Consider the following 12,418-nt stretch of genomic DNA (forward strand, 5'->3'; position numbering starts at 1 on the left):
CATCGGCCAGGCCACGCGCTTCCTGGCAGGTGTGAAGGTTGGACAGAAGCTCTCGGTGTCTGTGTGCTCGTCGGTAATGAAGTTGCCTGCGAACCCGCAGGACCCGATCGTGATGGCGGGTCTGGGTACGGGTATGGCTCCGTTCCGTGCGTTCATCCAGGAGCGTGCGTTCCTGCGCTCACAGGGCGTCAAAGTCGGTCCAGTCGCGCTGTACTTTGGCAGTCGTCACAAGGCCAAGGAGTATCTGTATGGCGACGAACTGGACGCGTTCGAGGCAGACGGTCTGGTAACGTACCTTCGCTGCGCATTCTCGCGTGACCAGGAGCACAAGGTGTACATCCAGGATAAAATCGCTGAGGACAAGGAGATTCTGGCAGACTTGCTGTTGCGCCAGAACGGTCACTTCTACCTGTGTGGTCCGACGTGGCCTGTGGCGGATGTACGTGAAGCGTTGGTGAGCTCGTTCACTCAAGTTGGTGGACTGGACTGTCGTCAGGCGAACGCGACGATCGAACGCATGCGCGAGGAAGGCCGCTACGTGCTGGAAGTGTATTAAGCGGTGAGAAGCTGACTCCAAACGTTTGATGTCAATCAATCCTTTTTTCATTTGCTATTCGTACGACACACCAAATGAAAGATGCTATTACTACATGGCATGTGTTGAATACTACTAGTTCTCGGACCCTTCTACGTATTAATACTTTTTTAGTAGTATATGAAACGTTTGGCGGGACCGCATAAATTATGCTCGGTATTGTGTTATTTTGGGCAGTCGCGACTTGTGACTTAATCTTCAGTTTCGATCGGGTGTCGCTGCGGAAAATGTCGTCTCGGGCGTCTGGCGGCCCACGTTCAACCGTCCCGCCTCGAAAGCGTGCAAAACGAGTCGACAGGAAAGAGACCGCGTATATACGTGTATGTGAAAAGCTAGGCGAAGATACCGTCAAGAAGATTCGTAACGACTGGGATCAAATGAATACAAGGCGAGATGGAAGCGAGTGGCAACAGTCAGAAGGAATAGTCATTCAGTTTCTTCAACAAGGATTATCGGAGCGAGAAATTCGAGCTGTTATACCTGTGGGTGGTAGCCGCATTGCAAGACTGCGGAAAGTACTGGAGGAAGGAGTTGAAACGCTACACACTCGTCGCGAGCCACAACGACCTTGGCATGCACTGAGTGACGATGATATTGCTGTACTGAAGAAACACTGTGAGACTTGGATACTTGAAGACGGGTTTCCGTGTGCTCATAGACAACCTCGGGAGTACTTCACCGAGCCTAATCTGAAATGGACAGTCGTTCACGGTAGGTATGAAGAAGAACTTACTCGTACAAACCCTTCGGCGCGTGTCATGAGTTATTCCCGGTTCCTACAATACGTTCACTACTTATACCCTGCTGTACGTCTTACTCGCACCGCTGAGGATGTTTGTGACTGCTGCGTACGCATCGATATTCAACTGAAACAACCTGATCTCAGTGATGATGAGCGGCAGTCTCTTCATCTAAAAAAACAGATGCATCTCGATAGTGCCATGGGCCAACGGCGATTTATTTCTTCGTTTATAAAATCCTACTCAGCGTTACATGCACCAGAACAAAGCCTTCCCGAATGTATTATTCCTGATACTTACGATGCAGTTTCCGAATGTGGAGATCTTCCTGATTTACAGTGTCATGACGAAAATGAAATGGAAATTTGCCAACAAATCGAATCATCAGCATTGAATGCAGAAGATTCAATTTTAACGGCGCATTGTGTCATTCAGATCCAGGCAGAAGATTATGGAGGTGGAATATCCATGCCGTACTATGGTCATGTTCGCCCTTCGGCGGATTATTTCAACAGCAATCTCATTTTGCAGAACTTTGTAGTGGCAGACATCAGCAATGGTGTCAACAACGTGTATTTCTATGACGAGCGAGCGCAAGGAAAATATGCTAATGCGCTATGTAGCTTACGCTTGAACTACCCTCTTTCAATTATATCACGGGCTAAGCACAACGAGGTCGCACCTCCTGAAGTGAGCTTCAGTACATTGGACAATTGTGTGGGGCAGAACAAATCGAAAGCAGTTTTAATGTTCTTCGCATTTCGTTCGGTGGTATTTCCCTACAAGAAAGTAGTGCTTTGTTATTTACTACCTGGACACTCTCACAATATTGCTGACCGCGTTATTGCTTGGTGTCGACGGGCAACTCGAGGATTGAACTTATATACACCAAAAAAATTGATTAAAGAGGTGAACAAGGTGAAAAGTGTACAGGGTGTGTTTTGAGATCACACTGATGCCAATCGACCATTCTATGTGGGCTGGAACGAGTTGTTGAGCAAATACTTTATCCCACCGCCTGGGGGCTCCACCTGAAACTACCTTTTTGAGATTGATTGTGGAGTTTGTACTGCTCGTAGTACAGCAGGAACGTCGGATGAAAGCTCTATTTCTTTCTCGATGGTTGCCCCTGGAAACATTGAAGCTGTTCGAAAAGCTGTTCTGGCGGATCTATTCGGCCCCACGGTCAAGACAATTTTTGAAGCGTCTCTTTCATCCATGCGACTCCCTCGCCACCCTGTCAAGGAGCTATCAGCGAGCAAGTTAAAATCACTATCAGCTAAATACTTCTCCATTCCCTCTCAGCACTTGCACTATTATCCAAACGTACCAGAGTCATTACAGAATGTCAAGGCCACGTCCAGTGACACCAACAGTAGCAACAAGAAGAAGAAGTTGAAAAAGAAGACAAGCACTTCAGCAAAGCCACGCAGTAACCAACCTTCCATCTTGCAGTTCTTCACGTCACACACACAACAGAAAGAATAAGTACTTCAAGTTCAGTCATACTAATTTCAAATCAACTTAAAAATGATACCGGTTTCTGATGGGGATACCGGGGTCCCGGTGGGACCCCGGGGTCCCGCCAAACGTTTCATATCTTGAGGGCCCTCCATGCCTTGTTTTTTTTCAGTCTCAAACATAGTCGGTGGAAGTTTAGTTGATGTGCAGCCGTACTGCTTTTTTGTTAAATATTACTTCAAAGTACTATATAGTATTAGTACGTGGTATTATAAATCTAACCGACATCTTCGCAAAGATCTGACCATTTATCCCAGATAACCAAGATTTCTCGAGCTAGTAGCTAGAGAGATCATGTTAGCTAGTAGCTAACATGATTTTCCTTGAGCAAATCTTAATACTTGTACATATTCGATAAAATTTTATATTGCTATAAAGCAATACGGCTGCACCCATTCTGACCTTGTTTGTCGACATTTAATTTAACATCGACAACAGTGGACTGAAAACAGACTAAAAATGTATTTGTTGGTTTCTTCGTTAATTGGAATGTCGTGCTTGATGCAGCGGCCGCTCTGGACCATGACCTCGCACCTCAAATGCGTAGTCTGGATGCTCAATTTGGGTAGAGACGGCATCAAGCAGCTACAGCGCAGTATAAAACAGTTATATTTTGTCGGGACTACAAGGTGAGTTTGACGCTTTCGTACCTCGGGAAGCCGCTCAAATAGTTTTTGCCGGTGAATGTTGTATGCACGCTCTTGCCGAATCAAATGGCGGTATCGCTGGAAGCTGAAAACTCCCTTTTCGCATCCGAAAAGCTCACCGTCTTCAAAAATGCTAGAAGGTTTATCATCGTTTAGGCCAGCCGAGGGGTCTTCAAACAACTCAAGAGCATGCTTCCACGAGATATGGGCCTCTCCAGTCCCTCCATCCTCGTCACTCTCGCTATCCGACAAACTCGGAATATCATCTGCTCGCTTTGCAAGCGGAGGAACAGTGTTGTAATCCAAATTCCATGCGTCTCCAAACATTGATCCATTCGCAGTAATTGAGAATTCTGTAGCAAAAGGGAATACTGGTTCAACTTGTTTTCTGTCGGTAGAGCTGAGAAACGCGTCCGACAAGTAGAGTTTTACTCCATCATGTGACCCTGTGACGGACTGAAGTCCAATCTGGGAATTCTGCCAAGCCATAAAATAAGTCGGAAACGTACGAAACACTCGGCGTGGTCGCAGGGCGTAGCTTGACTCTGTCTCACGTTGTCCTGGCAATTCCTTAAGTGGTCGCACACTAGCTTGTGGCCGTTGGAAAATGTCCGATGGCAACATTTCCAGCATTGACGGCGCACTACCAGATAGTGTTTGATCGATACTGGTATCATCTGTAGAGAAAACATCAACCTTTGAAGCTGGAGATTGGAGCAGTAACGAGTCAAGTACCCCGAATTCGTCCTTGGCACCCTGACGAAGCAAACGAGTATGTTGCAGCGGCACATACGTCGGAAGTGCCGGCAGGGGAAAAGGTTCATGCCCCATTAAAAGAGATTCATCACGAGGTTTGAGTTCCATGAACGTAAACGATGTGAACTTAAGTCCCCAATCTGCTGGTACATCAATACTCTCGCGGTGCTTCTGTGTGGTGCTCTCTTCGATTATGGGGAAACTGGATAAATAGTTTCGGCTACTGTCATCGTTTGATACTGATTCATTGCTTTTCTGTATTGCCTTCTGCATTGAAACCTTGTATTTTTCTGCCTCGGGAACAGCGATACACCCGGTTTGAGTACTTGACTGCCAGTCCAGCGCAACCTTTTCGCGCACTTGAGCCCGAGTCTTCGACCCATCAAGCCATGCATGAATACGATTGAGGCGCTTCTGAGCTCTAAGGCGCAACATACACGTTGACACGGCACGAATTAGACGACGCAGTAGACGCTGCCGTCGTGCCCACAGATCGTTCTTGTATGGTTTGAAATCCGGGGTGTACGCTGGTATGAAGTGAGCTGGAAGCACTGCAGTTTTAAGTTCTCCGAGCAAAAGAAGCTGATTGTTATCGTTTTTCTGATCACAAACGACCGGCGGATCGTACAGCACATTGATGAACATCGTGCGAAGTTGCTCTCGTTGCTGATTTGTCAGTACACGAGAGTTTTTTTCTCGAAGCTTGGCTAGATAACCGACTTGCTTACTCGACAGCAACCGCTGCCCGAGGTGCACTTTGTGGCTCTGGAACTCGAGAGTCTTTTCGGCCTCGGCCACTTCCCGCAGTTCTTGAAGAAAGAACATATCCTTGATCTGTTTACCGACGCGTGTTCTTTCCAGATACCCCTCTTCTTCTTGCACAAGAGCGTGAAAGTTTAACGTCGCGGCATCTTCGTCCTGATCATCTGGAGCTTTCCCTGTGCTCAGTTTAGCCTGCTCTTCTCGTTGTTGCTGTTGGAGTGCACGGTTTCTGGCGATGGCCTTCTTCAAGTCCTTAGGCTTGAATTTACCCGATTCTTGATTTAGCACAAAAGTCACACCTGTGACGGAGCTCAAATTGTGGGGGATTTCAATACCCCGTACCTTCTCAAGTTCCTCTCGCTCGTTGACTTCGTCGGACTGAGGCTCTACTTTCGCGTATTCCTTTCTTCGAGTCTTCGTTTCAGTTCTTGGTGTGCTGGCCTTGCTTATTTTTGCCTGCTCCGCGGTTTGGCGTCCTGACCTTTCTTTCCCTGCTGGAGACGCTGGTGAGCCTCCTTTCAGCTGTGCAACCTCCACGGTTGTACTTCCACCGACTGCAGTGCTGGAGGACGAGCCTACTAGGGTACATATACGAGGAACGAATCCCAGTTGCGAGACGTGCAATTCTAACTCGGCACTTGCGGTCGCGTACTGCAGTGGTCGATATTCGAGCTCAATACACGCTTCACCGGTAGGAGGGATGGAACCTGTAAGTGGAAATACCGTGAACGCCGGATGCGGCTTCGTGACGCGTAGTTCGTACTCGAACTCAACTGGAACGGAGCACGTGATATCAAGAAATTTGCGGGCACAGGTACCACGCGCTACCACACCAAAGTCCAGCCGCGTTGGAAACGCTACTTCGTTCACCATTGGATATGCGTGCAGCGGGATCAATGTGGATCCACTACGAGTCACGTCGGTATTGGAACCGTAGGCAATTTCTTCACATTGCACCTGGATGCAGTCGTAGTAATACTGGAACCCGGTAGGTGGCGTGAACGACACCAAAATCTCCTCGCAGAGCCCCGCCGACACGAACGATGGTCGATCAACCTTGGCAAACGTCGCTCGGAACCCTTTTTTTCCAGTTGGAAACGTGTATCGCAGTCGTATGGCTTTGGCGCTGTTGTTGCGAACGCGGATGCGCTGTTGGACGGAGCGCCCAAGCTCAAAGCCTCCAAAGTGGACGCTCGCAGGCTGCGTATAGAGAATTTCGTCCGTCGTGGTGGTCGTCGGTCTGCGAGTACGCGGCGATGACACGGGCGACGCTGATGCCGAGGACACAGCGCTGGACGTGTGGCGTCCAGGCTCCATCTTGGATCGCTTATTATCCGGCAATTATCACAATGACTGCGACTGTTGAAGATAGCGACACACACCATTTTAGAGTCGGGCGACAGACATATTGGCGAAAACTGACGGTGATACTGGTACATGTACATGAGTAGCGGTGTTAACATTAATTAGCTGCACACGCGGGAGATCGGTGCAAGCACGCCAACAAGAAGCTGTGGACATTGCTGGCGCTGCGACGGCCGCCTGGTTTTCAGCAATATATGTAGCCTACAATGTATTTAATAGGTGGGGTTACCCACGCTGTGCGTTGGGTAGGAACAAGCGTCTTTTTTTCAGTAGGTACAGAGCGGTAAAACGTATAAATTGGCAAAGTGACTTTCATTCTTATACAGAGTGAAGTCCATTTTGCCAGTTTAGGGACGAAATCCGCCTTTGAAACCACATAATATCTTTATGTCTATATTTGGTTTGAAAACAAAGGATAGAGTCGGACTGCGTTCTCTGTTCATAGTCACTTCATCCCCGCCGTTAACGCGGTGTCGCAGTGGTCGCTCGCTGAGCACTTTGTGTGCACTTGCTTTCCTGCGGTGTGGTCCCACCCTCTCGGCAGCGTTCTCACTGTGCGAGCACTCAGCGCTATGATGTCTACGACTGCGTCCGACCGCTTCGGCGCTATGGAGTTAACCCCTCGCCACGACCAGCCGCTCCTGGTGCCTGGCTCGGCCGCACTGGACGCCATGGCAGCGCCCTGCGTCGTGTCCGTGCGCGTCGTGTCCGCCATCGATCTGCGGCCCATGCACAAGGGTATTACAAGCAATCCAATGGTGGATGTCTCGCTCATTCATGACGACGGTTCGCTTCAATTCCAGCGCAGCATCGGCTGGGACATGGGCAACGATCTCAAGGCGCCACCCGGACTACAGCCACGCTCTCACAGAAACAGCACATCGTCACTACCCGCTGGGGGTATCCAACATGGAATGGCCACAAAGCCTTTCAAGTCTCGAGTGATCAAGGGCTCCCTCAACCCCATGTGGAAGTTCGACGTTGACTTCGGAGACGTGGACACCGACAAGGTCGTGGGTGTGCTGTTCACTGTGCGTCACGTCGAAAAATTTGGTCTCGTCAAGAAAGATATGGGTCAGCTGATGCTGTCGTTGAGAGACATTATGGAGCTTAAGATGGTGAGTGGGCTTAGCTGCAGCTTAAAATATTGGAAAGAGTAGCGCATGACTGACATTGGCACCGTAACGTTCTTTTTTCTACAGCAACCGCCACATGAGCAAGAGTTCCATTTATTGCCGACCGATGAGATGGTCCGCCGGGAAGCCCTGGAAGGCCCGACGAATCGCAAGCCAGGCAAGCTCTTGATTCGCTTCAACGGCTACGGTGTTCCCTCAAACTATACCGTGATGACTGATGGTCGTGTGTCCAACATGGTGAACACGCTCGTGGCCCATGAGGACGAGTTCGGACGCAGCTCCAAGTCCCTTGTGGTGCACGATATCCGCGCCGAAGTGCGTAAACTTCAGAGTTTTCACCAGACGAAGCCAAGGCCAGGCGAGATATGGTTTGCCGTCAACGCAGACTGGATCCGTGCCTGGCTACTCTTTGTGTCAACGTACAAGGGCGAAGAGGCTCACAGTCCTGGCACTGTAGACAATATGCCTCTCATTTCGGACGATCTGATGGACGGCACGTTCCAAATTAAATCCGGTCTTGTCATCAAGAAGGACTTCAGGATGATCAACAAGAAGAGCTGGGATTACTACCAGAATGTCTACGGTGGAGGTCCAGCGATTGAGGTGCAAATCCCTATCGACTGCGCGAGACCAGCGCTGTGGCTAGCGAGTCTCCAGCTAGACGAAGCTGGTCGAGTCAATTCCAACTACGTTGACTCCGACTGAGGTTGCGTTGCTACAAACACATTTTGAAAACTCGTCATCGGCGTGCACTACTCCACGTCCAGGTTAGTCACTTGTCATGTACTACAGCAACGCTTGTTTTATTTAATCACATGACGCCACAAAACGATACCTACAAACAATTGGGCCCACCCACATGTAATCCCTCTTCCAATCTACACGAGAGTTGGGGCGTGTTCTTCCGGTTCCTTGGGACTGCTGGCATCCGGAGTATCTTCAGGTTCTTTCGGCTTGGCTTCTGGTTGCTCCTCTTCGTCAGCAGTGCTTTCAGCGTCGTTATCCTGAGCTGGGGGCACCAGACGCAGGTGCAGCTCCACTGCACGGGACGGGCGTCGCTTAACAAGCTCCTTCTCGATCTCGCCGTCCACGTCTAGCTCCAGATCACTCAGGTCGTCCTCCCTTGGCGTCGTCCTATTACTCTCCGATGGGGCAAAGCGACCGACGGGCAAGAAACTACGGCTGAACTTGCCCGAGCTGGCGGACGAGAGCACGGGTTTCTTGCCAAAAAGCCCACGTCGAAGTCTGGCCAAGGGTCCTGTAGACAGAGGCGTCTGCGTCACCTCCGGCAAATAAGACGGCATACCTTCCGCCACACGAACAGCGTTGCAGCGTAGGAAAAAGTTGCGCCAGAAAAGTTCTTCGGAGACAACAGGTACAGGCACAGCTTCCACCAGCGTCTCTCGTTTCTCGCGCAGATTGGGGTTGCTCAATAGTAACTCCATCGCCACGTCCTTCAATGTAGCGTAGTCGAATACATATTCCTCCTCCCCATCTGCAGGCTCCACAAATGTCCTTCGGTAAATCGCGAGCTCTAGGATCTTTTTCTTCACGGTGACGTTCTCTTTCGTAAGGCCATCATCTGTGCGGACCTCCCAAGGGAATACAGGCAGCAGTTCCTGCTCTTGTTCTTCTTCCGGTTCCTGTTCCTGCTCGTCCTTCTTTTCCTGCTGCGACTTCAGCGGATCCGTCTCTGCCTCGGGCACCTCAGCCTCTGGTTCCGACACCTCGCCGAGTTTTGACATGGGCGAGAGATCATCCTCTGCTTTGGAGGTGGGGACAGTTTTCGTGGTTCGTGCCTTGCGGCCGCGGCCGGAGCTACGCGAGATAATCGTGGCGATACCGTGCGCCTTGTTGGCCACCGTCCCGACCATCATCTGCAGATCTGGTACAGTAGCGCGACATACACAAAGAAAAACACGTCAGTGTGATGGGGCAGTGGCGGGAGGATGTGTTATTGGCTTAAATAGCAGCAGGGGAGACTAGAGGACGTACTCGCAGCGCTGTGACGCATGCCAATTTCGCTGGCCCGTACGGCCGACATGCCGATCTCGCTCATACGCGCCGCCATTTTCTCGGTCTTTGGGTGGTTGGCAGGACGACGAGGACTGGCGGTGAAAGTCGCTCCTCTTCGTGCAGGCGCCGCGTAGTTACGAACGGCCAGATGGGATAAGCGGGGCGCTGCGCTTCGCTTACAAACAGACATGCAACGATCGCACAGATGGCCTCTACGAAAACTACCGTACTACATCTCAAGTTTAGTGGTGCAAAGTCAGAGCGGAATTGAAGTTACTCGCTGTTTGAGTCAGCGCAATTTCCCTATTGAAACTCAGTCAAAAGTGTACCTATTGACAGGCATGGGTGAAGTCTTTCGAGTAAGACCCCTTCGGCATTCTTCGGCTGTTAAACACTTATTTCGCATTTGACGAATCAATATGACGCGCTTCTTGCAGGCTGTCGCTACTTCTACGGCACTTTGGTTGACAGTGACCGCTCTCGGAACAAGTAAGTTACCCTTATACACTTAAGCGGTTAGTCTACCTAACTCTTTTACTGTTGTAGACTACGACCACAATGGCAAAACGACGTATTGCTGGCATATAAATGAGCCGGCCTCCAACTACAAGCTGACCGAGCTGGATCGCACACAGGAGTACTCGGGTACCAACGGCTGCCCCATCGCTATGACCGTCTCGCTGGACATGACGACTGTCGAGGTGAACACACCCGTGAACGTCACTTGGACAGTCGACGCCGATTTCAGTGGCACCAATCTCGTGAATATGACACAACTTTCCTACGGCCAGGACAGCAGTGGTCGAACGGCGCAAATTGTGCACTCTAACGTGCACTCCTGCGTTTACCAGACGGACTGCGACCCGTTCGACGACGGTGAACAGCCTGAGGACAAGACCTCAAATCAGATTGCCAATCTTACCGACAATGTAGCCAATTTTAAGGACTCGGTGCAATTCAGAACGGCTGGACCCCACTCTGTGCTTGCACACATCATTATGCCCGACACCAATTCGTCGAAGCAGTTTGCGTACGCTGTGTACACCGAGCTCACAGTAACCAAAGCCAAGGAACAACAAACAACGGAGGCACCAGCGACCACCACCACAACCGATGACGACAGCGGAATATCGCAGGCCGCCATCATCGGAATCATTGTGGGCGGCGTTGTAGTCGTTGTTGCGCTTGTTGTTGTCGCAGTCGTTGCTTGGCGTCGACAGAGTAATAACAACGTTGATATGAGCAACTACAGCTATCCTCCACCACCTCCTTATGATGCAGCGTCGGAGCTGTACTCGTCGGGACCAAAGGAGGGCAGGGCTGGATCTGATGCAGGCACTGCTCGAGTTACTGGGTCGTGGAGTATTCCAGCAAGTAGCCTCCCAGCACGCAGTCTCGATGGCACGAACGATTCCAATGGATCGCGCAGCTCTCGACCAGCGTCACAGGGCTACGCAGAGCATGATGGCTACACGTCTTACAGTGCTGGTTACCGTCCGGTTGATAGCGACATCCAGCGACCGCGTCGCGTTGGTAGCGATGTGGAGTTGTGAAGGCCTCCGATCCAGCAAAAGCGCACGAACCCGCTCAAATTAGCTGTACATGTCTGTACATGTCTTATACAGAACTAAAGCATTTTCAAAAGTACATTTGTTTTACAAATTTTGTAAAGCCTGAGCAAAGTAAAAGGCTAACATGGATGCAATGTTAAATTGTGATTGTTGTAGACTGGCCGGATAAAGAATGCCTAAAACAGTCCGAGGTTTTAAGTAGTTCAGATGTCTAAAACGTCCAAAAGGAGAGCGCCTTACGCACACAATACAGTGTCGCCATGGCACAAGAATTCTGTCTCAGCACCTTAAAAAATTCACCACCACGCCCCGCTGGGTGTGAGCTATAAAACTTACCTGCGTGTCGAGCGCCAGTGCATTGCAGTCTGCCAGTGTCCGGTGCCCCCATCTACGAGCCACCGTCCACTGCCAGTGTCTGCAAAGACACATCCCAAGGACACTCATGCGCCTGGCAGTGCAGCTTGCGGCTGCACTACAACCGGCTACACTGAGTACACATGCGTGCAATGGCGAAGGACTATACCAAGGACTGTATGCACAAGGACATCGTTGGCTGTGCGCTGCCAAGATGGTGTACTCAAACGAGAGTGCATTTATCTAGAGTTTAGTATTGACTTATTTGCTATTTGTATACCAATCTACTTTGCGGTACAGCGATGTTCTGGCGGAGGCTGCTCCAACACTCTGCGTTTTGACTCCTGCCCGCTCATCAGAGAGCAGCAGAGAAGAGCAGCCTCGCCCAGACACCGCAGTCCTGTCGCGGGCTTTTGCCCCGGCACTTACGTGTTTACGTTACTTCCCGATTAGTTTCCCTAAAGTTGACATTTAAGTGTATTTACATTTACATGGCTCCTACTCTTAGAAGCGATCGACACATGGAGAACAATCCCCCCGTGACGAACCCTACGTCACCACTGGTTATGAGCCCAATCAGGGCGCAGTCTGCGACTGACGTGGCTGCTGTCGTTCCAGACACAAGTTCTAGAATTTCGATCAATCAAGATCAAGCTTCAACCCCATTGGCAGGAAATTCAAGCTTGAACAATGACGCAACACTGTCGCACAGTGATGCAGAACGACTATTTCGTTCATTGGCTGGAATCTCGGGTGGCCGCCCGTTATTCCAAATGTTACTCGATTGATAGCGATAAACCTTCGTCCCCGTCGCGTTAATAAATGTGTAGAATTGGGAAATCCTCCGCAGCAGCAAAAGCGCAACAAAACGGCGACCGAGACCCTACCGATCCGTGGCTCTCTCTACCGAACAAAAGCCTACCAAAACTACAACGACGGCGAGCTGGCTGAGTAC

General features: G+C 50.3%; 6 protein-coding genes across 6 annotated transcripts; 4 read left to right on the top strand and 2 right to left on the bottom strand.

Annotated features, from left to right (window-relative positions):
• Positions 1-76: 76 nt before the first annotated feature.
• Positions 77-613, top strand: PITG_20074 (flavodoxin-like protein; the record flags this gene model as incomplete). Its single annotated transcript, XM_002895947.1, has 1 exon — positions 77-613. The coding sequence occupies one exon, from the start codon at positions 77-79 to the stop codon at positions 554-556; it is 480 nt and encodes a 159-aa protein (XP_002895993.1).
• Positions 614-1,353: 740 nt separating this feature from the next.
• On the top strand, positions 1,354-2,370 carry PITG_20075 (uncharacterized protein; the record flags this gene model as incomplete). Its single annotated transcript, XM_002895948.1, has 3 exons — positions 1,354-1,641; positions 1,777-2,273; positions 2,334-2,370. 3 exons carry the CDS (start codon positions 1,354-1,356, stop codon positions 2,368-2,370), a joined length of 822 nt encoding a protein of 273 aa, XP_002895994.1.
• Positions 2,371-3,073: 703 nt separating this feature from the next.
• Positions 3,074-6,338, bottom strand: PITG_20076 (uncharacterized protein; the record flags this gene model as incomplete). The annotated part of the gene is made up of 3 exons (XM_002895949.1): positions 3,074-3,139; positions 3,507-3,820; positions 4,013-6,338. The coding sequence occupies 3 exons, from the start codon at positions 6,336-6,338 to the stop codon at positions 3,074-3,076; spliced, it is 2,706 nt and encodes a 901-aa protein (XP_002895995.1).
• Positions 6,339-6,958: 620 nt separating this feature from the next.
• Positions 6,959-8,227, top strand: PITG_20077 (uncharacterized protein; the record flags this gene model as incomplete). The annotated part of the gene is made up of 2 exons (XM_002895950.1): positions 6,959-7,504; positions 7,589-8,227. 2 exons carry the CDS (start codon positions 6,959-6,961, stop codon positions 8,225-8,227), a joined length of 1,185 nt encoding a protein of 394 aa, XP_002895996.1.
• Positions 8,228-8,400: 173 nt separating this feature from the next.
• PITG_20078 (uncharacterized protein) lies at positions 8,401-9,593 on the bottom strand (the record flags this gene model as incomplete). The annotated part of the gene is made up of 4 exons (XM_002895951.1): positions 8,401-8,662; positions 8,711-9,141; positions 9,229-9,407; positions 9,518-9,593. 4 exons carry the CDS (start codon positions 9,591-9,593, stop codon positions 8,401-8,403), a joined length of 948 nt encoding a protein of 315 aa, XP_002895997.1.
• Positions 9,594-9,957: 364 nt separating this feature from the next.
• On the top strand, positions 9,958-11,182 carry PITG_20079 (uncharacterized protein; the record flags this gene model as incomplete). Its single annotated transcript, XM_002895952.1, has 2 exons — positions 9,958-10,027; positions 10,085-11,182. 2 exons carry the CDS (start codon positions 9,958-9,960, stop codon positions 11,089-11,091), a joined length of 1,077 nt encoding a protein of 358 aa, XP_002895998.1.
• Between the last annotated feature and the right edge of the window lie 1,236 nt (positions 11,183-12,418).

Source organism: Phytophthora infestans, genomic scaffold, assembly GCF_000142945.1.
Source record: "Phytophthora infestans T30-4 supercont1.117 genomic scaffold, whole genome shotgun sequence".
NCBI classification, from domain to species: Eukaryota; Oomycota; class Peronosporomycetes; order Peronosporales; family Peronosporaceae; genus Phytophthora; species Phytophthora infestans.